The 27,804-nt window shown below is 37.2% G+C and overlaps 2 protein-coding genes across 2 annotated transcripts; one reads left to right on the top strand and one right to left on the bottom strand.

Moving 5' to 3' along the window:
* The first annotated feature begins 12,899 nt into the window (after positions 1–12,899).
* Positions 12,900–15,151, top strand: LOC114270677 (aldehyde oxidase GLOX). The gene has a single exon (XM_028212255.2). It carries the CDS (start codon positions 13,086–13,088, stop codon positions 14,739–14,741), a length of 1,656 nt encoding a protein of 551 aa, XP_028068056.2. The 5' UTR covers positions 12,900–13,085; the 3' UTR covers positions 14,742–15,151.
* Positions 15,152–26,190: 11,039 nt separating this feature from the next.
* Positions 26,191–27,582, bottom strand: LOC114270679 (histone H3.3). The gene is made up of 5 exons (XM_028212258.2): positions 27,336–27,582; positions 27,129–27,239; positions 26,850–26,926; positions 26,659–26,749; positions 26,191–26,528 (listed from the first exon to the last, which is right to left on the bottom strand). Exons 2-5 carry the CDS (start codon positions 27,198–27,200, stop codon positions 26,358–26,360), a joined length of 411 nt encoding a protein of 136 aa, XP_028068059.1. The 5' UTR covers positions 27,201–27,239; positions 27,336–27,582; the 3' UTR covers positions 26,191–26,357.
* Positions 27,583–27,804: the final 222 nt, after the last annotated feature.

Genomic DNA, 27,804 nt, shown 5'->3' on the forward strand with positions numbered 1-27,804 from the left:
TTGGAGTTATTCTCTTTAGTTACCTTATCACAAAAAACCAACACATCCTAGAGGTGAACTCATTTGTTTCATGTGACACGCCTCTGCAACACTTTGCGAATTTTCTTGTGCCAGTGTCCGAAGCGATATGCAGACACATAGAAGGAATGGCTCGAGATGAGGTGCCCGTCGTGAGGCTAGACTTATTGGGGGAAGACGACGCAGTGGAGTTGGGGAAACAGTACCAAGCAGAGCGGGGGGAGTAGAGGGGAGCTGGGCAAGCGGCGCGGGCTTGCTCGGTGATGATAATCGTAGCCGCTAGGCCAATTAGCTAAGTGGAGCTGGACCACTGGCACACCAAGGCCGACAAGTCTACGTTTACGGCAGAGAAGTTGGAGGATGTACGAAGGAAGCACCAAATTTTGGCGGAGATAGAGCTGAGGCTTCCCACATCTAAGGAGACGGTGTCGGATGCACGGCCGACAGAATTCACGTTGTATGAGGAGGTACTGCAGGAGGGCTGAGGCTATCACTCCCCCAAATAGTGGTGGACGTACTTAACAAGCTAGAGGTGGCACCAGGGCAGCTGATGCTGAACGCTTGGAAAATACTAATGGCTACGCAATCGCATGGTCGTAAGCAACCAGAGTGGTGGCGATGACAATGGAGGAATTTTTCTCTTGCTACAAGGCCTCCGGCCAACAAGAAATGTGGGTCATCTTACAAGCGGTGGCGGGCCGAGGCCTAGTGGCAGGTTTACCATCTTCAGTGAAGGGGTAGAGACCGAGATGGTTCTACGTGTCGGCGAATGGTGGGAGGGGTGTTCGAACAATGTGGAAAGTCCCCACAAAGTCAGTGGAGCCAAGGTTAGATATGGAGGCTGAGAATAGAGTGAAGCGGGTGAAGGAGTGGAGGGAGAATGAGGGTGCAAAGTGGGACGACCTGGTCCGACCTTCAACCATGTTTGCGTTGAGGTTGGGGTCGTAGCCGACGGAGAGGGATCCTGGTCAGGAGGAGTTGGAGGCAAGGAGGAAAGCGGAGGAGATGGAGGAACGAAGGGCGTTCGCCAAGGCGGATAAGTACAAGGAAACACAGTTGGGGCCCACGCCTAAACTGGTGATGATGGAGCAGGTCTGACCGCGGCCCAAATCGTTAGGAGACAAAGACTTAACAGACTTTGCCCCACTGCCGCTACCAGTAGACCGCTAAAGAAGAGGGGCAAGTAGGAGGTGGAGGCGGTGTTAAAGAAAACGAAGAAGAAGAGGGCGGCGGCAGAAGGAAGTAAGGGCGCCCCTGTTTTCAAGAAGATGAAGGAGGGCGGGGCGGAGGAGGCTCCAGAAGGGAAAAATTCCCAAGTGGTGAAAGAGGACAAGGGTTCAAGTGCCCAGACGGGGGTGGAAGAGAAGGGCCCAAGTGCCCAAGTGGTGACGATAGCGGGACCTACACCAGAAGTAACACCCAATCCTGGTGAAGGCAAAACTGGGATTAGCAAGCCAGAGACGAGTGCCACGTTGAAGACCACCATGTACCATGCGCACGCGCTAGCAGGTCGCTTGGCAGAAGAAGGGAGGAAGCCAGGGTCACAACCAACCGCCTCGTTGGAGTGGTGGATGATGTGGCCGTGCGGTCGATGGCCCGGTTGATAGAGGCCGACCTCCTGAGAGGGTTTTTCTCAGCCCAGATGAAGGCAGCGACCCTAGCGGCGGCCCTGATGAATAAAGCAACGCGCGCATAGGTGGAGGTAGAGCCGTTAAGGGCGCAACTGGAAAGGGTGAAGACGCAGCTGCAAAACCTAAGAGTTGAGACGGCGGGCTGGAGGAAGGTCGCTCGGAGCGCGTGCGCAAAGAGGCTGGATTATGCGCAAAGGGCGAAGAAAATGGAAGTACTAGCGTTGGTGCGGAGCCACTCAGTAGAGCGTGTTGCTGTCGAGCTCTTTGCAACCAAATTAGAGCTGGAAGCGGAGCGCCACAAGGCAGTATCGCTCGAGTTCGAATTGGCGGACGAGAAGAGGAAGCTAGACCAGGTCCAACAAATCTGCACCACCGCTAATGAGAGGTGGGGCGAGGCCCTGACCAATAACGAAGAACTGCGTGACCAGGCGATCAAAGACAAAGAAGAGGCAGATGGTTGGATCACAGAGTTGGAGAAGGCCCTGGCAGAGGAGAGGGCCAAATTAGCATCTGAGAGGGCGGCGTACCCCAACTTATGCATGGCGGCCGTAGAGCAATTCAAGGGGTCCGTCGAATTCCAGATGGCCATTGATGCCACGGTCGCCAGAAGCTTGGCGAATGAGGGGGATGGGGGCGCTGGGCCGTCGGGAGTGGCCGCTGGAGATAGAAGTGAAGAAGAAGTGATCCAAAGCTTCCAGTGGTCAGACTTCCACGAGATGAGCCAGTACTAGAACAGTGGTCATGAACTTGGATTTTAACTAAGGGTTGGTTTGGGGTGTCCTAAAAAAGTATACTTTTTATCTTTTTACGAAAAGATGTGCAGAAAAGTAGAGAGGTGATGTGATAGAAAAAAGATAAAAAGATGGATTATATAGTAGATCCCAAACTAGGCCTAAGTATGGCAACAATTGAGACTAGCTTTGATTCAGACCGGCTGAATTCTTCATGCTAGTTCTGACTAAGACTTTGAGGGCTCTATCAGGCTAAGGCTTTAATTAACTCAGTTTGGCTGAACTCTTCATGCTCAGTTTGGCTGAGGCTTTAGTTAACTCAGTCTAGCTGAGCTCTTCGTGCTCAGTCTGGCTGAGGCTAAAGTTAACTCAGTCTAGTTGAGCTCTTTCTGCTCAGTCTGGCTGAGGCTTTAGTTAACTCAGTCTAGCTGAGCTCTTCGTGCTCAGTCTAGCTGAGGCTTTTAGTTAACAAGTTGTTATTGAAACACAATGTAGATAATGGAGATATAAAGTTATTGTCATTTAAGGCACAGCCTGTTGATCATAAGTTTACACCATGTACGGAAAGGGCAAAAATGGACAAGTGTGCAGATCGGGAAAAAGGAACATACAACAATGGAATAGTACAAAAACATGAGACACCATTTCACTGGAAATAACACTTCAAGTGCTCGACGTTCCATGGATGGAGGAGGTCTCTGCCCTCCATATCTTGGAGTCGGTAAGTGCCCGAGCGGGGTCTGGCTTTGACAACGTAAAGTCCTTCCCATTTGGTTGCTAGCTTGCCCTCGGTAGGATTTTTAGTGGCAAGGGTTGCTTCGCGCAAGACTAGGTCCCCCACCGGGAACTCTCGTGGTCGAATTTTGCGGTTATAATGTGTTCTTATTTTCTGCTGATATGACGCCCATCTGACAGCAATTATCTCTCGGAGCTCTTCGATCAGGTCCAAGTCAACCCGACACAAATGCTTCGTTGAGTTCTTGATCCAGGTGTAAAACCTGAGGGGTCGGCAGGCCGATTTCCACTGGGATGACCACCTCAGCACCGCAGGTTAGGCGAAAAGGGGTCTCTCCAGTAGGGGTGCGAGCGGTAGTTCGATAAGCCCAGAGTACGTTTGGTAGCTCTTCAGCCCAGAGCCCTTTAGCGGCTTCCAACTTAGTTCTAATGATCTTCAAGAGGGAGCGATTGGTGACTTCAACTTGGTCATTGGCTTGGGGATGGCCTGGGGCAGAGAAGCATGGTCTAATGTGGAGCTCTGCACAGAATTTCCTGAACTTGGCATTGTTGAATTGTTTGCCATCGTTGGAGACGATGGCTTGGGGGATTCCAAATCGGCACACGATCGACTGCCAGGAAAACCTGGTTGTGTTTAGCTCAGTGATTGTAGCGAGGGGTTCCGCTTTTACCCATTTAGTGAACAACTACAGCGAACTTGGTTTGGCCCCTTCTGGTGGGCAATAAACCAACTAAGTCGATGCCCCACTTGGTGAAGGGGTAGGGACTGCAAAGCGTAATCAGTTCTGTTGGTGGGGCATGAGGGATGTTGGCAAAGCACTGGCACTTATCACACTTAAGCACAAAATCAGTGGCATCTTGGTGGAGAGTAGGCCAGAAATAACCGGTGCGGAGGATTTTGTGGGCCAGAGATCTTGCACCCAAATGATTACCACACACACCCTCATGGACTTCCCTCATTACGTAGGTCGCTTGAGCAGGACTGAGACACCTGAGGTATGGGCGTGAAAATCTGCGTTTGTACAGTAAGCCGCTAATGAGGATGTAATTGGACGACCAGGCTCTGACTTTGGCGGCCTGCTGTTTATCATCTGGCAGCTCCCCACTTGTCAAAAATAAAAGGATGTCTGCAGCCATGGGATAAGTTCGTTTTGGACAAAGTGAACCTCCTGCTGGTTTGGCGAAGTAGCCAGATAGGCCAGGTATTCAAGGCGGACGCCATGGCTGAGGTTTGACTAGTCGGCCGAGGCTAATTGGGCCATTTCGTATTCCTTGGAGTTTTTTGACCGAGGGGTGTGTTTAGTGTGGATAGTATTGAAAAGGAAAACAAGAGGGAGTGCAATGTCCCTGTAGGCTCGCATCGTGTCTTCCTTCAGGTCGAATTCCTACGTAATATGCCCGACGATCAATTGGGAATCACTGAACACTTGGATCTAGCTTACACCAATATCTCTAGCAAGGCGAAGACCTGCTATCAAGGCCTCATATTTGGCTTCATTATTGCTTGCGTCGAACAGGAAACGGATGACACACTTGAAATAATTACCCTCGGGAGCGGTGAGGATCAGACCAGCCCCACTGCCTTCTTTGCGGGATGATCCATCGATATTGAGGGTCCAGGAATGGGGGTCTTCTGCCTCAGTGTTGAATTGCCTTGGCTGGGGGAGGGGGGCGCGGTTGGAGTGGGATTGGTGAATTCCAAGATAAAATCGACGACGGCCTGTCCTTTGATCGCTGTTCGAGGTCGGTAAGAGATTTCAAATTGGTTAAGCTCAACGGACCATTACATAAGTCTGCTGGACAACTCTGGCTGTTGCATTACCTTCTTCAAAGGTTGATCGATGAGAACCACTATGGAGTGAGCTTGAAAGTAAAGTTGGAGCCACCTTGAGGCTATGACCAAGGCAAGCGCCATTTTTTCTAGCCGAGGGTAGTTCTGTTTTTCCCCCTTGAAAGCGCAACTAATATAGTAAACCGGACGCTGTACCGAGCTGTCTTCCTTGATGAGGGCCGCATTGACTGCGATGTTTGATACGGCTAAGTAGAGAAAGAAGGTTTCGCCTGAGAACACCTGAGAGAGTAGAGGGGTTAGCCATGCACTGCTTCAATTGTTAAAAGGCCTCTTCGGATTTGGCGGTCCACTCAAAAGTCTGTCGGAGGACTTCAAAAAAGGGAAGGAACTTGTCTGTTACGCGGGAAATAAAACGGTTGAGGGCGGCGACTCTGCCAATAAGCCGTTGAACCTCTTTGACCATTCTGGGAGACTGTATTTCTATCAGGGCCTTGATCTTTTCGGGGTTGGCCTCGATGTCCCGCTGACTGACCATAAAGCCCAAGAACTTCCCATATCCTATGCTGAAAGCGCACTTCTCTGGATTCAACTTCATTTGATACTTGCGTAGGGTTTCGAAGGTTTCTCGCAGGTTTGTCAGATGATCAGAGGAGAGTTTACTCTTGACAAGCATGTCATTGACGTAGACTTTCATGTTCCGGCCTATCTGGTGGTGAAAGACGGCATTGACCAGACGTTGGTAAATTGCTTCGGCATTTTTCAATTCAAATGGCATAACACGATAGTGGTAAGTTCCTCTGTCTGTGATGAAGGAGGTGTGTTCCTGGTCAGCCGAGTGCATCAGTATTTGATTGTAGCCGAAGAAGGCGTCCATGAAACTAAACATCTGATGTCCGGTAGTGACGTCATCAAGTAGATCTATTCAGGGGAGGGGATAACTATCTTTGGGGCAAGCTCGATTAAAGTCGGAGTAGTCGACACAAAGTCGCCATTTACTGTTGTTTTTACGAACCAGGACTACATTTGACAGCCATCTAGGGTAGTCTACGTTCTTGATGAACTGCACCTTCAGTAGTTTGTTTACCTCAGAGGCAATGAGGGCATTGCGTTCCAGGTGGAAGATACGTTGTTTCTGGCAGAAAGGTCGGAAGTGGGGCTCGAAACTGAGGATGATGAGTGATGAAAGAGGGATCGATACCCGACATGTCGAAATGGGTCCAGACAAATACATCATTGTGCTCAGTTAGGAGGGCTGTAAGGTTAGCCTTAGCCCGGAAAGATAGTTGGCTTGGTAGGGTCGATGAGGATTTCAACAAGTTCTTCCACTGGTTCTCCTCTGACTAACTCGTCTTCGTCCCTGACATCGAGTCCTTCGATGATCATAGCCTCTTTCAGCTTAACTTCTTTGAGTGAAGCAACGTAGATTCTCTGGCCACCGTCTGTTCTCCCCTCACGGTGCCGACCCCAAGGTCGGTGGGAAATTTCATGGCCAGATGGTATGTGGATGTGACAACTTGAAAAATGTTAAGGGTTGTGCAGTCGAGGATTATGTTATAAGCGGAAGGACAATCGACAACAAGGAAAGTAAGTAACTTGGTGGTCTGCCGTGGATACTCTCCGATGGTAATGGGAAAATTGATGGAGCCTATGGAGGTCACCCGATCCCCCGTGAAGTCGACCAGCGGGGTTTGAAGAGGAGACAATTTTTCTTCTCCGACTTGGAGCTGGCGATAGGCGTTCAGGAAGATGATGTCTGAAGAGCTGCCGTTGTCAACAAACACCCGTCTCACTTTGTAATTAGACAGGAGAGCGGAGATGACGAGGGGGTCGTCGTGGGGGTAACGGATGCCTGTGCAGTCAGCCTCCGTAAAAGTGATGGGTTTCATCCACTGTTTAGGGTGTTTGAGGGGGCGATCCAATGTTGCGACTTCTTTGTCAGAGCCCTGTCTGATTTTTCTGAGTTCGGCTCACTAGGCCGAACGGGATGGTCCTCCGCATGTGAATCCGCCAGTGATGACTTTGATCTCTCTAACCGGGGGAGCAAGGTTGCCTTGTGTTTGAGGTTGTGGTGGGGGCCGATCATTGCCTTGGTTAGGTTGTGTGGGTTGTTGGGGGGGTGTGTCGGTGGTTGCCCCCAGTATGTTCGGTCCTTGACCGTTGCTGGGGGCAGACTACCGTGAACCGACTGAGGCGCCCCTGGCGTATCAAGCTCTCTACTTGGTCTTTAAGGTTAACATATTCCTCAGTGTTGTGGTCGTGGTCCTGATGGAAACGACAGTATTTGGATTGATCTCGCCGGTTGGAAGGAGACCGTGAAGGTTGTGGCCATTTCAAGTTGTAATCTCTCTGGATCTGGTTCAAGACTTGTTCCATGCGAGAATTGAGGGGGGTGTACCGTTCGAATCGACCGGGCGGTTGGGTAGGTGGTAATCGATCGGTTCGAGCAGTTTGGTCGGTATACGAAGGTGTTTGCTCTGTATATTGGGTGGTTCTGGTTTCAGATTCCTTTCTTTTCTCCCTAGGGATTGGGTTTTTAGTTGTAGTATCTTGGCGGGCTACCAAAGAATCTTCGGCATTTATATATTTTTGGGCTTTGGAAATGAGGGTTGCCATGGAGGTTGGAGGGTTTTTGGAGAGGGAGAAAAGGAAGTTGGATGATCGTAAACCAGCTATGAAAGCCGTGAGAATGACCTTGTCGTCGTTTTTCGCCACTTGAAAGGCTTCGGTGTTGAAATGGGTGACGAAGCTACGTAGCGACTCCCCCTCCCTCTAACGGATGTCAAGGAACTGAGTCGCCGAGCGCCGCTGGCGCTGGGCACCAATGAAATGGCTAAGAAAGGAATCACTTAGGTGTTGAAAAGTAGAGACGGAGTCCGTCGGCAGCTGACTAAACCACAGTCGAGCCGACCCCTTAAGCGTTACGGGGAAAGCCCTACACATGATCTCATCAGGAAAAGCATAGAGGATCATTAGGGTCCTGTAAGTCTCCAAGTGGTCGACTGGGTCCGTTGTGCCGTCGAAAGAGTCGATCGAGGGCATTTTGAACTTAGGAGGTAGGGGTTTATCCCTGATGGAGGCGACAAACGATGAATTGGCTGTTGTAGAGGGTTTATTCTGTATGTTCTGCATGACTCTTTGAAGCTGGAGTTTCATGGCTCGGAGTTCTGCATCCCAGATAGAAACGTTGTCATCACCAGAATGCAATGGAGGCTGAACACTACTGGCCTCTCCCTCGAGAGTAAATGCTTGGACTGATGGATGTAGACCCCGAGGTAGCGGGTTCATGTCTTGGGGTGGGGGCCGCAAACCCTCCAGGTTGGAGAGGTGGGCTTGTTGGAAGGGATGGCTCCGGGTTCGTTCTCGGTTATGTGGGATATCTTGTGGTGGTGGAGGAGGCACAAGGAGGTCTCGTTGAAGCAAAGCATTGATCAAGGCTTGGTTTTGTTCGACTAAGCGGTTGATGTTGTTGGTGAGTTCTGTGAAATACTGAGGTGGGTTATTTGGGTTACGAGGGTCGGCTTGGGGGTCGGCAACGTTGTGTTGAGGAACCATGGATCTCGTTATGACCATCCACCTTGGTGGGTGGCAAGGAGGAATTATCGGGAACGGGTCTCTGGCAATAATGAGCACAATTGTCACGCGGAGTGAAAGTTTTCCACATACGGCGCCAACTGATGATACTACTTGTCCTGAGGGAGGGGTCGGGCTGATCCACGCCTCTCACACCGTTGTCCGGTCGCTGGGCTCACTGAGATACCTGTACAAAAGTCCAACGGGGAACGGGAGTCCCCCAACGAACCCTCCGACGAGCAAGTTGGAAGGGAGAGATTAATGGAATGTAGAGATAGGTAATGATAACGAACTTAATCTTCTTCGTGTCTTGGAAACCTCCTTATGCCCTTTGTTCATCATTTCCTTGTCCCCTCCGACCTGTTATGTTGGCCGAAAGTCTATGCTCTACCTTGCCTTGTCCATGGTGAGGCTGCTCTATTTCGACGTGAAGGGGTTATCGTATTTAATGCTGTTGGGGCCTCATTAATGGCTAATGTGTGATGCAACAACTCTGGAAGATCTTTGTCTGCTTACATGGCTGGTTCTCCTCTTGACAAGTGTCGAGATGCCATTGATTCTTGGTGCAACGTTGGGCTTCAGTGTTTAAACCGTGGATTGAGCTCTAAGTGGTAGACCAAGAGCCCCTATGGGCCCACCTATGTCAATTGCTATGAGGAAATTCAATGCACCAGAAGGCCAAAATACATCCCGTGGTTGTTTGGTGTATTCTTGTTAGGTCAACGCATTTACATTTTGCGATGTTTTAAAAAGATGATTAAAAATTAATTTTTTAACTTTTTTAATTTTTTTATGTGAGAAATAATATGACTTAAAATTGTTTAAAAGCTCACTTTTGACTTTTTTTTTATATGTTCCAAATGGCTCCTTTGTACCATGGTTTCCCTGCGGAAAGTGTTGTCCCCTGTCTGTTTGGTACTAAAATGATCATATGATTTTTATACTTATTTCATTTCAAAAAAAAAAAAAAAAACTAGAGTGGCTCACTATTTAACTGAATGATTTATTGTACAAAAATTATGTATTTGTAGGATGAGAAATCAAACTTGCAAATTACACTGTCGTCGTTTGGCAGCCTGGGTTAGGTTGGGTTGGGTTTGAACTTATTTTAGTCAAAAAAATATAAAATAGATTTTTTAGCCTAATAAAATAAAATATCATATTTAATCCATAATCATTATATTCTTTTTCTTACAAAAAGTCAAAAAACTTATCTCAAACGAAACTTTTTAGTCACAGACTAAAATAGCTAAAAAGTTAAAAAGGAAACCCACTTCCCAAACAAACTCACTAACGTTGTGTTTGGTTTAAAAATTTTAAAAAAATAATAAAATAAATAAATAAATAAATAAAATATATTTAAATCTTATATACATATATATATTTTTAAATTCTATTTCAATCCTCTCGACCAGCAATGATCCTGAGGTGAAAACGAGATTGACATTCTTAGAAGGCAAATAATAGGTACATTTCTGCAGAAAGACGACCCTAGTAGTACTCTTTCACATAATGAACAATAATACATGCACGGCTTATTACAGGCCTTTTTATTTTCTGATTCACTTTTCTTTCATTCGGGTATGGCTTCTGTCCAGTCTGGGATCGGATTGGATTAGATCGTGTTGTTGGGAACGTGATTTTTTACAGGCATATAGTACTTGACGATTTCTACATATTAAACGGTTCAAATTATTAAAACGAAATCCGTGAACTCCCACGAACCCAACAGCACGGTCCAGTCTGGAACTGGACAGAAACCATACCCATTTCACAAATTGTATATTGGTTACGGCATTTTTTTGTATTTAGTTGACAATTGAAAAAATATATATTAAATTACATAAATTTTTCAAAAATTTTAAAAAATTTGTTTTTACCATTAGTCAAACACATTTTTTGACAATAATTTTATCCCAAAAAAATAAAATAAAAAAGTAAAAATTGCTATATAAAAAAAAAAGAAGGACGTTTGATAACATCACTTTTTAGCTTAAAATTCAAAAAGTTACTAAAAAAATTAAAAAATCAACAACTTATACAAAAAAGTTAAAATTCTATTTTCTCTCTACTTTTTGAACTTCTTTTCGTAAAAAATTAAGGGTTGGTTTGACATAAACTAAGGCCAAGTTTGGCTATCCTAAATAAGTACACACTTTTTATCTTTTTATCTTTTTTCCATCACATCATCTCTCTACTTTTCTGCACATCTTTTTGTAAAAAGATAAAAAGTGCACTTATTTAGGTCATCCCAAACAACTCCTAAATAATACAAAAAGTCACTATCCTATTTAAGTCACATCATCTTATTTAAATCACATCACCTCTCTAACACATCACATCAAATCCAACCCAAACCCAACCCATATAAGCCAATAAAAAGTGCACTTTTTAAAACATCCCAAACCAACCCTAAAAATTCATTCCAAACATACTATTTTTTTTATATCATATTTTAGCCAAAAATTTAAAAAGTTACTAAAAAAACATGTTCTCAAATGAGGCCACAGTCTCAATTTAATTACACGGTTTTTATGAGAATTTTTTTTTGAATTTTTACGAAAAGATGTGCAGACAAATAGAGAGTGATGTGACAACTTACAATGACTTTTTGATTTCAACAATGATTCATTCCACTAAAAACATCACCACTAATAACACTAATGCATTAAAAAAGTTTAAAAAAAAAAAATACAACTCCAAGACCAAAACAGCACATCATAATGGCGGGACTCACTGCCACCTAATTAGTGGGAACACTAATTAGTGCTCCCAAGCATTTTTCTTTTGATTTTTTAACTAAAATTCTTAGTCCCCAAATGAGTACTATAAGCTCAACCATTTATTTTTTTTGTTATAGGAAAATTCGCACATCCTCTCTTGGTTCAAAACAGCGCCTTATCGAGATCACCAAGGTAACATGTTGTCTATTTCGGATGAGAGTCTATAACTTGAAAGTTTGCAATGATCTTTCAACACAAGCTCCATTTAAGTCAAGACTTGCACAGCAGAAGGGAGTCAAACCCATGCCAATTTACTATTCGTTTGGAATGTGGGTTAGCTTTTTGATTTTTTTTACCTGGGATTAAAAAATCTTGTTTGGAATAGACTTTTTGACTTTTGTGAGAGAAAAAATGAAATGATTATAATTTGAATGTGGTATTTTTTCTTATTAATTTTTTAATTTTTAATTTTAATTTTTTTTTGGGTTAAAATAATTGCCAAACGAAGGTTAAAGCCAACCAAAGAGGTACAAGCTCAATCTTGTTATCAAATCATAATTTTTTTATAAATGATATCGAAAAAATGACTAGATTGGACCGTACAATTTACCAAATAATATGTATAAAAATATATATATTAAATTGAAAATATATATATATATATATATATATTATTATAAAAATTATTCACGTATAACATTTATAATATAATGGGTAAATTTGTTTAAAATATGAATTGTTCTTTGTTGTTTGAAAAATTACAAATTATAAATACCTCACTGTCAGAATTTTTTATTTAATAGAATTAATTGTAAAAGTGAAATTTCTATCTGTTCATCTATACAATAATAAAATTATTGAATTATTAATTGAAATAAAATTTTAACATTATTAAAAAATATTAATTTACTTGATGATTTATTAATAAAAAAACTTATTTATTATGAAATTAGAAACCTTAAAAGGCATAATATAATTTTTAAAATTACAAAAAATAATTTATAATTTAAATAAATCTAAAAGAATGTATTTATAATTTATCCTATTATAAAAAATAAATTTCCACGCGTATTCTTGCGTGTGGCAATATAATTGAGAAGTTATTAGTTTGTGGGAGGCTACCATCTTGTGATACTTGAATGATATTCACTATGCTGGGATTCACTTTTCAAAAAATACTTTTTAAAAAAATTTATTTTTTTATTTTTTGTATTTCTTTATTTTTAACTGATTTTTTTAATATTTTAAGTAATTTTTAAAATTTTTAGACATACTTAATTTAGATGTATCTAAAAAGTAAAAAAATTATAAAGAAAATCTTTTGAAAATTCACTAAATATCAAAAATATAAAAAAATACGAGAATTTAGTAAATTTTTTATATTTTTATGTAATTATTAATTTTTTAAAATATTTTTTCACAAATTTTTTATTTTTTAAATACATCTAAGTAAGGTGCATCTAAAACGTAAAAAAAATATTTAAAATTTAAAAAATATTCACTAAAAATAAAAAAAAATACAAAAATCAAAAAAATTTATTTTAAAAAAATTTAATTCAAAAAACTTAAACCAAACACACTAATTATAATTGACGAAACAAGTGAAATTTATGAATATGTGTTTAGTAGTTAAAAAAACATAAAAAGATATAAAAATTTATAATAAAAGATAGTATCACGTAACACACCCAACATCACCAAATAATTTTTCAATTTAACTTCTCTCCATGCATCTTCGAACCAAACAGGATTTAAAGCACCCAACCCCCCACCCCCCTCTCTCTCTCTCTATACAAATTCCAATACGTACACATACAGTCTCTCACTCATCTATCTCTCTCTCTCCAAAGCCCAGAGAGACAAGAAAGACAAAAAAAAAAAACTGATGAGTCCAAATTCGATTCTTTCCTTCTTCCTCTGGCACATTGCCATGCTCGCCGGCGGACCATATCGCCGGACTCTGACCCAAGCCGCCGGAGCCCAATGGGCCGTTCTCAAGCCCGACATTGGCATCGCCGCCATGCACATGCAGCTCCTCAACAACGACCGCGTCGTAATCTTCGACCGCACCGACTTCGGCCGCTCCAACATCTCCTTACCCAACGGCAAATGCCGAGTCGACCCAAACGACACTGCATTGAAGACCGACTGCACTGCTCACTCCGTCGAATACGACGTCGCATCGAACAGCATTCGTCCCCTCATGGTCCTCACCGACGTATGGTGCTCCTCGGGCGCCTTAATGCCCGATGGCCGTCTGATTCAGACTGGAGGTTTCAACGATGGTGATCATGTGGTCAGAATTTATCACCCATGTAATGGGAATGGAAATTGTGATTGGGAGGAAATTCAATCTGGGTTGATCCAACGACGATGGTACGCCACGAATCAGATATTGCCTGATGGCCGTCAGATTATAATTGGAGGTCGACGACAATTTAATTACGAGTTTTACCCGAAAACTAGTTCCTCGAAAAAGGCTTATAATTTGCCATTTCTGGTTCAGACTAGTGATCCGAAGGTGGAAAACAATCTATACCCATTTGTGTTCCTCAATGTCGATGGAAACTTGTTTATTTTCGCCAACAATCGAGCCATTTTGTTCGATTATATCAACGATGTTGTTGTAAAGACATATCCGCAAATTCCAGACAGCAATCCTCGGTGTTATCCGAGTACTGGGTCGGCGGTTCTTCTGCCATTGAAGGACTTGCAAGGTCCGCTGATTGAAGCTGAGGTTTTGGTTTGTGGGGGTGCACCGAAAGGAGCCTACACCAGCGCTAGAAGTGGAAACTTTCTGGAAGCCTTGAAGACTTGCGGCCGGATCAAAATAACCGACCCGTCTCCTCAATGGGTCATGGAGTCCATGCCTCTGCCTCGGGTCATGGGTGACATGCTCTTGCTTCCAAACGGCAACGTTTTGATTATTAATGGTGGGTCCGCGGGAACTGCCGGGTGGGAATATGGTAGGAATCCAGTTTTAAACCCGGTTATTTACAAACCCGATAATTTAATTGAGTCTCGGTTTGAGACTCAAAACCCGAGTACCATACCCCGGATGTATCATTCCACTGCAATTTTGCTCCGCGATGGTCGGATTCTCGTTGGCGGTAGCAATCCACATATCTATTATAATTTTACTGGAGTTCTTTTTCCTACCGAATTAAGCTTGGAGTCCTTTTCGCCATCGTATTTAGATTCAGAATTCGCGGATTTGCGTCCGAAAATTGTTCAACCCGTTTCTCAGACTAAGCTCGGGTATGGCCAACAGATAGCGGTTTGGTTTACGGTAACGGGTACAGTAAATGGAAATATGCTGTCTGTGACAATGGTAGCACCATCATTTAATACACACTCATTTTCCATGAACCAGAGACTCCTGGTGTTAGGTGGAGGTAACGTGACAACACTAGGACAATCTACGTATGAAGTTCGGGTTATAACACCGGGTTCGGGTAATTTCGCACCATCTGGGTACTTCCTATTATTTGTGGTCCATCAAGAAATACCCAGTGAGGGTATTTGGGTTCATATACAGTGACATTCATCTATTCCTGCAAGTATAGCTATAGAATTTGAATTGCAGCAATGTTACGTGTTCAGAAATTTTTATAAAAATTTATTTTAAAATTTTAATATGTGATCCAAATTTATTTCGAGTGTAAATTGAACATATAACACATATTAACTTTTAAGATAAAATTTTGATATAAATTCTGAGTATTTAACTTTTCTCGTAGATTTCAGTATACAATCATTTAATTTATTATATATTGTTATCTTTTGTTTGAGAGTTCAAAATTAACATAGTAAAAAGTGGTTGTTTGAGCACTTTTATAGATTTTGTTAATTCTTGTATGGATTGTTCTGATGTCATCAAAAATGTATTTAAGATGTTATTAAATAAATAAAATTGTAGGGACTTCGTGTTGCGATTTGTTTACGTGATAATGCTTCCATGGCCTTATTAATAGAGATGTGAGATGCCTTGACATGTTGACAATACCGCGTACCAAACAGAGCCTATGTGTTGGCATTTAGTGAAAGGAAAATTCAATCTAAAAAATTTATACAAAAAAAACATATCATAAAAATAATATGATAATGTCATTTTTATAAATAGAACTTATGATTGTCATTATTATATTTTAAAATGAAATGTCCGTATTAAATTTTGTATATCACTCTTTTGACAATTATTTATATATATATATATATATTTTTTTTGCTTTTTGCTTTTTTCAGAATTTTAAAAAGCTGATGAGTTGGTAATTGCTTGAAAAAATAACTTTTTTTTTTTTTATTGTAAAGAAAGTTTTGTAAGTCTTTATAATTTATTTTTTTTTTGTGAGACATTATAATATAATTCTTATAATATTATGGAGCCTTAACATAACCAAAGCACCACCGTGAAGTTTCTCAAAATATTAAAGTTAAAATCGTCTTTACAAAGATCTTTAGATATTCTCATACTTTATATTTCTGTCTTTTTAAACCAAAAAACGGTTATTCAGAGATTGTCAATGAGAGTTTATAAACTAGTTTGTGTATCATCAGAAGTCTCGGGCATTATTAACAAGTAAAAGCTTTACTGTTTTTGATTGATCATTTTGTCTTGTTGGAAGACACAATTTCACATCAGACAATGCATGAACGTGATAAAGTCCTCATTTTGAAAGCAAAATTATTTTGTGATTAATATATTGTAATAATTTATGTCAGATCAATAATTTCGTGTCATATAAGAAAGATTAGAGACATTACTATAGTCAATATTAATGGAGCAAGCGACGCCCTTTTCATACTTTTATCTCTTCATATTTCTCTATATTCTTTTTGTTTTAATTTAGTTTCATATTAATGATTTGAACTGTTTGTTTTATAAGTTTTAAAATAAAGGTTATTCATATAAAAAATAAAATTTATCGAAAAATTATAAACTTAAGAAAAAATTGGCATTTTATTTTATAAGATAAATAACAAATGTGATTGTCAATTTCAACAATTCATTTTATAAAATAAAATGTTTTCAATTCTTGTGTTTATAATTTTCTGATGAAACTCATTTTTTGTTTGAATGACCTTTATAACGAAATGTACGAGATAGACTATTCGGATTAGTGGTATAGGTCTGAATTAGAGCCCACAAGAAGAGTATGAAGAGATATGGAGAGGAGTCTATCCACAAAGGAAAGGGCTTTGCAATAATGTTCAAAAAAAAAAAAAAAAAAATTTAAATATTAAACGTCATAAATAATTATCATTCTAGAAAATGACATTTTGTGGATTCATTTATGAATATAGAATATAGTTTTAAATTAGTTGTCCTAGCGGTAATCCCGTGCTATGCACGAGACTTTATAAATTAAAAAAAAATCATTATAATTATTTTGAAATAATTTAATAATTTATCTTATGATATACATGAAATTTATAAGTTAATTTTTATCTTTATAATTTTTTAAATTATTAGTTTAAAAAAATTAAAAAATATATATCAATTGTGCTACGTAGCTCGAAAGAGAGGGTCTCCGAATCCCTCGAATTCAAAACGACGTCGTTTCGTCGTTTTGAATTTTTATTTATTTATTTTTTTTTTTTGAAGAAGAAAGAAGATGAAGAAGAGAAGATGAAGAAAGAGTAGCAGAGAGAGACAGAGAGATCATCAACCACCCATTATCATCATCATCAACCACCCAACACATCATCATCATCACAGATCCTTCGATCGGGCTGCGACGATCGGAGGCGAAGGCGGGGGCTGCGATGATTGGAGGCGGCAGAGGCGACCATCTCCTCTTCCCATCTCTTCTCTTTCTCTCTCTCTTTCTCATTCTCTTCTATCTGTTTTAGACCTTAAAAAAAAAACTGCCCAAAACGACGTCGTTTTGGGCAATTGGGGGATTCGGGGGAAAGAGATTCGAGTTACGAAGGATTATTTATATATATATATTTAGTGCAATTTTGATAATTTGTACTAAAAAAAGTTAATCCTAATTAAATGAGATTAATTGAGTTATAACATACTTCTTCTTGTTATGAAAATATACAAATTTAAAAGTCATAATTAAAAAAAATATATAATTTTATTATTAAATATGAAGTGAAGTGATATTTAACAATAATTAATATGCTATTTCTATTATTAATTCAATAATTTAAGTTACATTTCTTGATTTCAATTTCATAACTAAAAATACAATACGAACATAATACACATAAAAAAAAATAAAAAATTATATTTAGATATTATCCTTATATATTATGCTATTATATACAACTATAGTTGTAACAAATTAACTATAATATATATGAAAAGTTATATTAAGCGTTCATTTTTAATTAATTGAATTATAATTAACAAAATAACAAATAGCAGTAATTGTCTAATGGAATAGAAAGAGAATAAAAATAAAGAACACAATGATATTTAAAAGTTTTAAATTTACCTAATTATACAAAAATTTAATTTTATAGTAAAATCTTCAATTCTCAATAAATTTTCACATTTTTTATAAAATAAAATGACAAAAAGCATAAAAAATTTGATACCCAGTTTTTTAACTTCAATTTTATGGTCTTCACTAAAGAAAACAAAATCTGATCAAAATCTTTGAAAAGGTGCACCATATGCATATTTAGTTGTGTTATTTTATTTTTTATTTATAATACTATTTTAATTATGATTCATAAATTCTTTAGTTATGCCCCATGCTGTGTTTGGTTATAACATATTTATTTATTTTTAATTATGATTCAGAAAATATAAAATTATGTAATTTTTTTGCACACCTTGTGAATGATGTTGACCATAGTGTTTCTTAAAAAGTTAATCATGTAACGAAATTTTTTTTGAGACAAATTGACTTCAATTTGTTATAATTTTTCATTGATTAGAAATACTACATAGACAATATTAAAATGATATAATTTTCTAGATACAATTTAATTTTATTTATTGATTGACATTATTCAGTATCACATGGTACTGCAAATCAATCACGTAACGAAAATTTTTATAAGCAAGATATGCTGACTCATCTTTTTTATTTGATGGTTTGCCTGGCCTGCCCTGCCCGCGGCCTTGGCAACCTGGCAACTTGACTTGTGGGCGACCTTGGCTGGCCCGCAGCCTTGGCAGCATGTTAACCTGGCCTGTGGCTGTGGGCAGCATTGACGGTTTGGCTTGCGTGCGGCCTTGGCAACATGGCAATCTGGCCTGCGAATGGCATTGACAATCTGGCCTACGGATGGCATTGACAACCTGATCTGCGCGCGACCATGAGAGCTACAATATTATTCAAAGGGATATCTGAATTGTAATTGGCTCATCAGTGATCACAAATATCACATTCAATGAGATGGTAAGATGGCTTAATATATCAATGCTACGATTCCACGTAAGTTATATCAAAATGGTGGTCCAAAAGCTATAAATATGATTCACTAGCTCAAGAAACACTACTTCCAAGTTGCTAAAAGTTATAAATTTCAAAAATATACAAAGTTGAAGCTGTTGCTTTTCCTACACGACCAGACTTTTGTCTGTGTCAAACAAATTCAACAATACTCCAAAATTTACTAACTTTTATATTTATGAAAGTTAGCACTCAACTCACGGACTCACTCTCAATGCAAGCTAAATAAATACTATATATATAAGGGCAGAATATTCAGCTTGTTTGGTTTTAGATTTTCAAGATTCAGTTTTAAGAAAATTAAAATTTTTTATTTTTTGTTTTTTTTTTACTGAATTTTTTTAATATTTTAAGCAATTTTTTTAATTTTTAATTTTTAATTTTTAATTTTTAATTTTTAATTTTTAATTTTCAAATACACCTAACATAAATACACTTAAAAAATCTAATATTTGTAAATTTTTTTTTTTTAGAAAATTCACTAAATACCAAAAATATAAAAGAAAAATAACGAGAATTCAGTATATTTTTGTATTCTTGTGTATTTATTGATTTTTTAAAATATTTTAATTTTTGGATACATCTAAGTAAGGTACATCTAAAAAAGTAAAAAAAAAAATTGCTTAAAATTTTAAAAATATTCACTAAAAACAAAAAAAAAATCAATTTCTAAAAAATTGAATTCAAAAAATTAAAATCAAACACACGAATTTGTATTCACAAAACTTTAACACACATTCCAAAAGAAAAACTAGCATAGTATGTGTAATTTTTGAAAAAATATATAGTAATCAGGGTATATATACATGTGGCGCTCCAACTTAGATTTTATATTTTATTGATTAGTACGATGAAACTTACTATTTTCATGTTTATTTTTGAGAAATGAGAGAATAACATGCCTAATGATGTAGAGTATTGGTCCATAATCATCCAACAACTTTTCGTATATTCTTCATGTACAATGCTTCCTAATTTATAAATTAAAGTTGATAATTTATATAGAGAATTTAAAACATGTTTAGGATAATCAATTTTTTAAATTGAAATTATTAAACATAAACTATACAAAATTTAAATTAAAAAAATCATGAATAAATCATTTAAGTTGTAGCAAACAAATATGTACACTAATATCTCATGTGAAGAAGATTTACGAGAATGTGCAGAAAGACACAATGCTAAGAGGTTTCACAGTTCACACACACTGACCAATGAAAAGAAACAACCCAGAACTGAAAAATCAGAAAAACAAAAACTGCATATATATATATATATATATAGATGATATGATACTGTAACACAGATGTTTGCCTTTCATGTGAACAAAAACAGTAATCTGATCCCAAACCCCCATGTATCCTATATAAATATCTATACATATTTATATTTAAAGTTCGTTTGGTAATAATCTTTTTAGTTAATTTTTTAGTTTTTTTTACTTTTTCAGTCTCAAACTTTTTTGTTTATTTGATTTTTTTGTTTGATTTTTTGTATTGGAAATGATGTTCCCAAAGTAAAATGACAAAATTGCCCTCCACTTAGAAATGTTGTTTTTTTGACTTTTTGTTTGTATATGAGTTAGTTGGGTAATTTTGCATTCCTACTGGTGTTTTAGTGTTTTGTGATTTTGTAAATTTTTTTTGCCTATATGTAATTAGAAAAATGCTTCCTACCCCCGTGTCGCTCCGGGATTGGTCCAAAAAAAAAACTGTTTTTTTTTTTTTTTTTTTTTTGAGTTTTCAGCCAGTGGGGGCGCGCCACGTCACTGGGAGCGCGACCCCCACTGGGGGTATGCAACGGGACTGATGTAATTATTTATCCCTACAACAAATGTCAAATCGAGACTTAATTAAAAAAAAAGAAGGATGGGTGTAGAAGTAAAAGGTGATGATCATATATATAAGCCTTGTTTAGAAAGTTGGATATTTTAGTTCACTATTTGATATTTTGACTATTTTAGTCTGACTAAAATAATTGTGTTTTAGAAGTTTGTTGATTTTTTTTAGTTAATTTAATAGTTGTGAAAAAAAAAATAATTATGAATCTTAGCCTCCGTTTGGGAAGTGGGTTGACTTTTTGACTTTTTAGTTTTTTTTAATTTTTGAGCCTGTGCTCAAAAGTATGGTTTAGGAATGACTTTTTGGCTTTTTTTGTGAGAGAATAGTGTAATGATTATGGGTTAGATGCAATATTTTGTCTATTGTGGTTCAAATAACCTATTCTGTCTATTGTGGCTCAAAGCGCCAAATGAACTTTTTCCAAACGACACCTAAATATAATATTATCTTATTAATTATTTTTAACTTATTTTATCTTTCAATAAATTATTTTAATCCAATCCCTTTTCCAAACATCCCATATTGAGAGAGAGAGAGAGAGAGAGAGAGAGAGAGGTGATTAGTAGTATAGCATGGAAGAGTTAATATATGGCGGCTAGAGAGAGAGAGAGGTGATTAGTAGTATAGCATGGAAGAGTTAATATATGGCGGCTAGTGAGTCACGGGTTGTCGCAATAGACAATCAAAATTTAAAGTTCACGGGTCTATCTCTCTGATTTGGAAAATATTAGGGTAGCGGTCGGTAATGTTTATATTTTTAATTTATATTTATAAAAATTTTAAAAATTATTTTTTATTTATTCTTAAAAAAATATAAACTATAAATGTGTTTGATTTGAATAAAATATTTAAAAAAATTTAAAAACATAAATTAAGAAATATGTTTGTTTAAGCCTAAAATATTTATATTTATATTTATTTTTTTATTATTTATGACAATGGGATCATACACATTATAATTGGAAAAAAAATATTTGAAAAAAAGCCATTGAGAAAAAAAATAATTGAAAAAAAAATTAATTGGCAAAAAAATTATTTGAAAAAATATATATTTTAAAAAAAATTAATTGAAAAAAAAATTGTTAGTCAAATTTTTAAATTTTTGTTTAAAAACAAACGTACACTCAAAAAATGAGCTTACGTTTTTTCTCAAATTTATAAACTGAGACAACCATTTATAAATCAAAAAAATTATCAAACAAGTTTTTATGATAATTTTTAAAATTTTTATAAATATAAACTGCAAACGAAATAGTTATCAAACAAACCCTATATGTCTCAAATTTTCTATTAAATAAATGACTAAATATCTTAAATGAGTATATCACATACTTAAGTGAGACATTTAGTCATTTATTTAATAAAAAACTTGATATCTTATCCAAGTGAGATATTTAATCATTTTTTTACTAAAAAGATTGATATCCCTATCATTAACTGTCTATATATGTGTACGGTGTTTACGCGTGATGTGCATCATCATCAGTGCATCATCATCAGTGCAATAAACACCCACCCCCCAAGCAAGGTCACTCCGAAAACTGAGAGGAACAATTCAATACAAAACTCTTCAAACCCGATTCGAGCCAAACCACTTACATCCCCAACCCTAAGTACAAAGGGGGTGAGTACATGGTCCCCCAGCAGTAGCAACATTCATTATTAGGTAAAAATAGGGGTACAACTTTGAAGGCAAACTAATCCCAACCCTCATACCGATTTTCTCATTGTGCGTGTAAGAAAAGTCCAAACACAGCTGTTTCCTCCATACAGTGGCGATTCCAGGAATTTTTATCAGTGGTGTCAATCAAAATCTTAAATACCATATATCTTACAGAAAATTCACATTAATCATTATATCACATATGGAGAAAAAAATCAACAAATTAATTTAAATTCTAAAATTATAAACAAAAATATTTTAATATATTGATACTATTATTTAAGCAAAAAGACATGCTAATACACGAGCTTCTACAATTGACCACGACGAGATTTCATATTTTGAAATCGTTGCATAATAAGCTCATTATCAACACTATCAAATAGTGGGTTCAAAAGAATAGGATTTAAAACTATGGGTTCAAAGTTGTATTTTAGTGAGTTCAATTACTAATTTTTTTCCTAAAATCTAATATTTATATAATTATAATAATAATAATAATAATAATAATAATAATAAATCAATTAGGAGATTCAAGTGACACCTCTGGCTAAGCCTTGGAGCCGCCCCTGCCTCCATATGCTACACAAGACATGAGTGGTTTTTCAACACGTACTCACAAAAATAATTTTAAAAACTAAATCAATGTACTATATTTGGCCCACTTCTTATTAACATTAAATCTATACCACATATCATTTTTAGATAATTTTTCATGACTTTTAACATTTAATTTTTCTTTTCTTTTTTTTTAAAATCATAGCTCACAACTTCGTCGTACAATCGCAACCATGACAAAACATCAAAGGATGTGAAGTCAGGGTAGAAGATGACCATGTGATCACATGGTGGGACCACTGTATGGAGGCTGGTACTAATTCACATGAAAGTTTCCTTCGATCCAATCACTCCAGTTAGTTATGTCTCCCAATTTCATATTTTTATTGTTTACTTGGGATAAAACCTAAGGTCTGACTGATTATCAAACTTACAGTTGGGCGTGCGTGCGCAAGTGAGCCTATTTGGGCCTTTCCAAAATGATTTTGGATACAATTGGGCTTTCTAATTGTTTGTCGGGCTTCGAATGGGCTCATATGGGCTTTCTTTGATAAAAAAAAAAAAGCGCCCCAAAATCCATCCTAAGGGTACTGCAAGATTTTGTGATGGTTAACGAACGATTAAAAATAGGGTAATTTACCATTCGGTCCTGCTTTTTTGAGTTATTATCTATTAGGTATTGTCTCATATTTTTATGCACCATTAAGTTTTATCATAATTTTTTTTCTCATTTTTACCCCTATTTTTATTTTATTTTTGTTTCTTCTAATTTCCCGTTTTGTTTTTGAACTCCAAATTGCGAATCACGATTTGGCCACCAACCACCACTTCCGATAGCCAGCAACCACCTCTAACCTTCCACACCCATTATTGACCTCCGGCAACTACCTCTGACCTCCAACAATATTTTTTTTGGCCATTGTCCATCTCCAGTGGCAATGAGAGAAAAAGAGAAGAAAAAAAATGAAGAGAATGAAGAAAAGAGATGATAAGTCATTACTAGAGAAAAATTCTTATCATTTTACGCTGTCACAAATCAAGACAAAAAATCAAAAGTCAAATTCAATTATAAATTTATCATTCAACAAATGCCAGAGTTGCAATGATAAATTTATCAATGTTGAATATGTTAAAAAATTTACAAATAACAAACTTGATTTGAGAGAGAGGGGGGCATCATAACATTCTATTATGAAGCATTAATAAATTTATTTATTTTGTATGTGCTATGTCATTCCATTAATAAAATATCTACGCTAACACCTACAAATCTATAATCTGATAAATTTATCATTCATAAATTACTGAGTGATAAATTTATCGCTGAATTAAATAACAAATTTATCAGATCAGTTACACGTCTGTAGAAGATCAACAACACATTTCAATGCACCAATTGGATATTTTGCTTCCCAGCCCTATGATAAAGGAAGATGGTGGCAACAACGATGTTGAAGATGGTAGATCACTGATGGAGGATTGCGATGTTGAAGCTAGCAGATGAATGATGGAAAAGGAGCAGCGGTGATGGCAACGAGAGAGAATAACAGTGGTGTTAGGCGAGGGAGGAGGAGAACAACAACGTTGGTTAAGGCAAGTGTTGTTGACAATGATAGATGAAGATGGTGGTTGAGCTGAACGACATATATAGTGATGGAAGAGGAGGAGATGGTGTGTCCGTGACTGAAATAGGAGAGAGAGAGAGAGAGAGTGATGTGTTTGAGTTTAGGGTAAAATCACTCAACTAAATGTAAAGGATAAAAATGGAAGATTGACTAAATTATTTTGGGTCAAGACTTTTTGGGAATTAAGTCCAGTCCAAAAGACCGGCCCGCAACTCTCTCCTAAAATATATATATATGTGCCTTGTCTGGCAAAAACTATTTTTTTACTTTTTGGGCTAAAATTTACTAAAAAGACGAAATAGATTAAAATAGTTAATAAGACTAAATGTTAACATTAAATTCGTAATTATTTTACTTTTTCTCTCACGAACATCACATTCAATTATAAAAAAAATCTAATCATCTTCCCAAATACAAAATTTTACCTTACTAAAATAGTCAAAAACTAAAATAATTTTACTAAAATAACAACTTCACAAATACTCACATATAAAATAAAAAAAAAAATCTGATGCTGACAGAACGTGTAATGGTGGCCTTGGGCTTTAGTAAGTTTAGTGAAGCACCGTTTGAGAAGAAGGTTTCTAGGTTTTTTTAGTTATTTTAGTTACAAAAAATAAAATAGACTATTTTAGCCACAACAAACAAAACATCACATCCAACTCATAATCATTGCACTCTTGTTTCACAAAAAAAGTTAAAAAGTTTTTCCTAAACTAAACTTTTTAACTCAGACTAAAATAATCAAAAAATTAAAAAGTCAATCTACTTTCCAAACAGAGGCTGATGCAAAAAATATATGGGCTAAGTCCATAGTACCAATTCAGAAAGGCAGATGGGGATGGCAGGTGATGTTTTGCTTGTGGTAACGCTCTCAACATTCGATAAGCATAAATTAGGTCTATGGATCAGTAACTGTCGTATGTAATTCAATGAGCAATCTCAATTATGGTAAGAACCATGATTGACAATATTGTTAAGTCACCGTTTGAGAAGTGATTTTGTGAATTTTTTTGATTACTTTAACGATAAAAAATAAAATATATTATTTTAATCACAACAAATAAAATATCACATTTAATTCATAATCATTATTCTTTTCTCACAAAAAAAAATCAAAAAAACTAAAAAATCCTTTCCAGACTAAAAGATTATTTGAGATGACCTAAATAAATGTACTTTTTGTCTTTTTACGAAAAAATGTACAAAAAAATAGAGAGATGATGTGATGAAAAAAAAATAAAAATAAAAAGATAAATTATTTTATATATGCCAAACTTAGCCTAAACTTTTTAACTCAAACTAAAATAGCCAAAAAAACCAACAAGTAAAAAAATCAACCCACTTCCCAAACCAACCCTAAGTTAGCAAAGCACAAGACGTTACACTTAAATCTATTTGTAATTTTTTGTTGACAGGTAACACCATATGTAACCGTCACATTATTTTTCTCTGATCGGGGTTTGGCAAATATGCAATGCAACCCAATAAAATAAAATCAAACGAAAATATGGAAAATATAACTGCTCAGAGTCTGCATGAATTAAAACTATATATGGAAGCCACAAACTATGGGAAATTATGGAAGAAAATAATAAATTTTACTGTTTGGATTTTACGGCATATCCATCATAAACCATAACTTCCCAAATCCCGGTCAGGCTTTGGTTCATCACAGATGCCCTGGCTTAGCAGCTGGTTTCAAGATCCAACAATTGCTACAGCCATATAATAAATCTCTTAAACACATGCACGAATCAAACACACTTACATGGGAATTACACCTATATCAATCTCAAAATCACTATTTTGTCCCGAAAAAACAAAAACAGACCAGTTAAAAAGAAAATAAACCCCATACCAACACACAGGTAGGTACAAAAAAAAAAAAAAAACCCCAAAAGTTCTTATTCAAGAAAACCAGAGAACATTTTTACAGATAACGAAATAAGGTGAGTTTTAAAATCAGTATTAAAGAAGTTGCAATACAGAATCAGTGTCTAATATTAAAAGGAAGTTGTTTGGTAACAAATGTGGAACAAGGATCATCATTTAAGCACGTTCACCGCGAATTCGCCTGGCGAGTTGGATATCCTTGGGCATGATAGTAACCCTTTTGGCATGGATAGCGCACAAGTTGGTGTCCTCAAACAGACCCACCAGGTAGGCTTCTGCAGCCTCCTGAAGCGCCAGAACCGCATGACTCTGGAACCTCAAGTCAGTCTGCTCCAAATAAAAAATAATAATAATAAATTAAATAAATAAATTAGCATCATAAATATGTATGAGTTGAAATTGAAAGTAAGATTACGCCAACAATGGCACCAAATCAGTGAAATAGATCGAACAATACCTTGAAGTCTTGAGCAATTTCACGAACAAGGCGTTGAAAAGGTAACTTGCGAATAAGAAGTTCGGTGCTCTTCTGATACTTTCGGATTTCACTGATCAAAATAAGAGATGTTATGATCAATTAGGGTTTGGTGATGCAACATAGTGAACAAATGGATTATGAGCTAGCTAATTTAAGGGAGGAGCCATTACCGAAGGGCAACAGTCCCAGGGCGGTAACGATGGGGCTTCTTGACTCCACCAGTGGTTGGGGCTGATTTCCTTGCAGCCTTTACGGAAACAATCACAGAAAATACGATGCGAAATCATAATCAGATTCACAAGACCCAAAAAAAATACTAATAAAAGTTTGAAAGAATTTCATAGTTAATTTCTTCTTTCTTGCAGTTTCTCGGCAACCAAACGGAAATAAAAATCGGAATAGAGAGACGAACAGACATTCATAATGGAATCAAAGCCAGGAATTCATACCTTGGTGGCGAGCTGCTTCCTGGGAGCCTTTCCACCAGTAGACTTGCGAGCAGTTTGCTTCGTACGAGCCATTGGGATCTCAGATTAAGAGAAACAAGAACGCTCAAAACTCTGCAAAATCACGGAACAGAAGAGAGATCACGATCAGATCTGTGTGGTATGAATCGACGAAGAAATTAATACGACGAAGAAGAAGACGATCGCGACCGAGAGAGAGAGAGAGTCGGCGAGAGCAATTAGGGTTTGGATTCTGTGAAGATGGAGGTGTACACGAAAGAAAGGGTTCGATTATATATATATATATAGAGAGAGAGAGAGAGAGAGAGAGAGAGAGAGAGAGAATATCGTTAGGTCGGTTTAGGGGTTGGGAATTACGTCTGCAACGGCTTTGTAGAGAGAGAAAGGGTTTGAATGGCCTGGATCCAAGTTCTTCTCAAGATTGGTCCATCTGTACGAATAGAAGTACGTCATTGGCTGTTTTTGTTTCACGCGGATCGCCAAAGCTTGTGTTTGTTTATTAGCCTCCGTTTGGGAAGTGAGTTGATTTTTTGGCTTTTTAATTTTTTTGACTATTTTAGCCTGGGCTAAAAAGCTTGGTTTGGGAAGGACTTTTTGGCTTTTTGACTTTTTTGACTTTTTTTTGTGAGAGAAGAGTATAATGATTATGGTTTGGATG

The sequence above is a fragment of the Camellia sinensis genome, chromosome 3 (assembly GCF_055761805.1).
Source record: "Camellia sinensis isolate YWXY chromosome 3, ASM5576180v1, whole genome shotgun sequence".
Classification (NCBI taxonomy): Eukaryota; Viridiplantae; Streptophyta; class Magnoliopsida; order Ericales; family Theaceae; genus Camellia; species Camellia sinensis.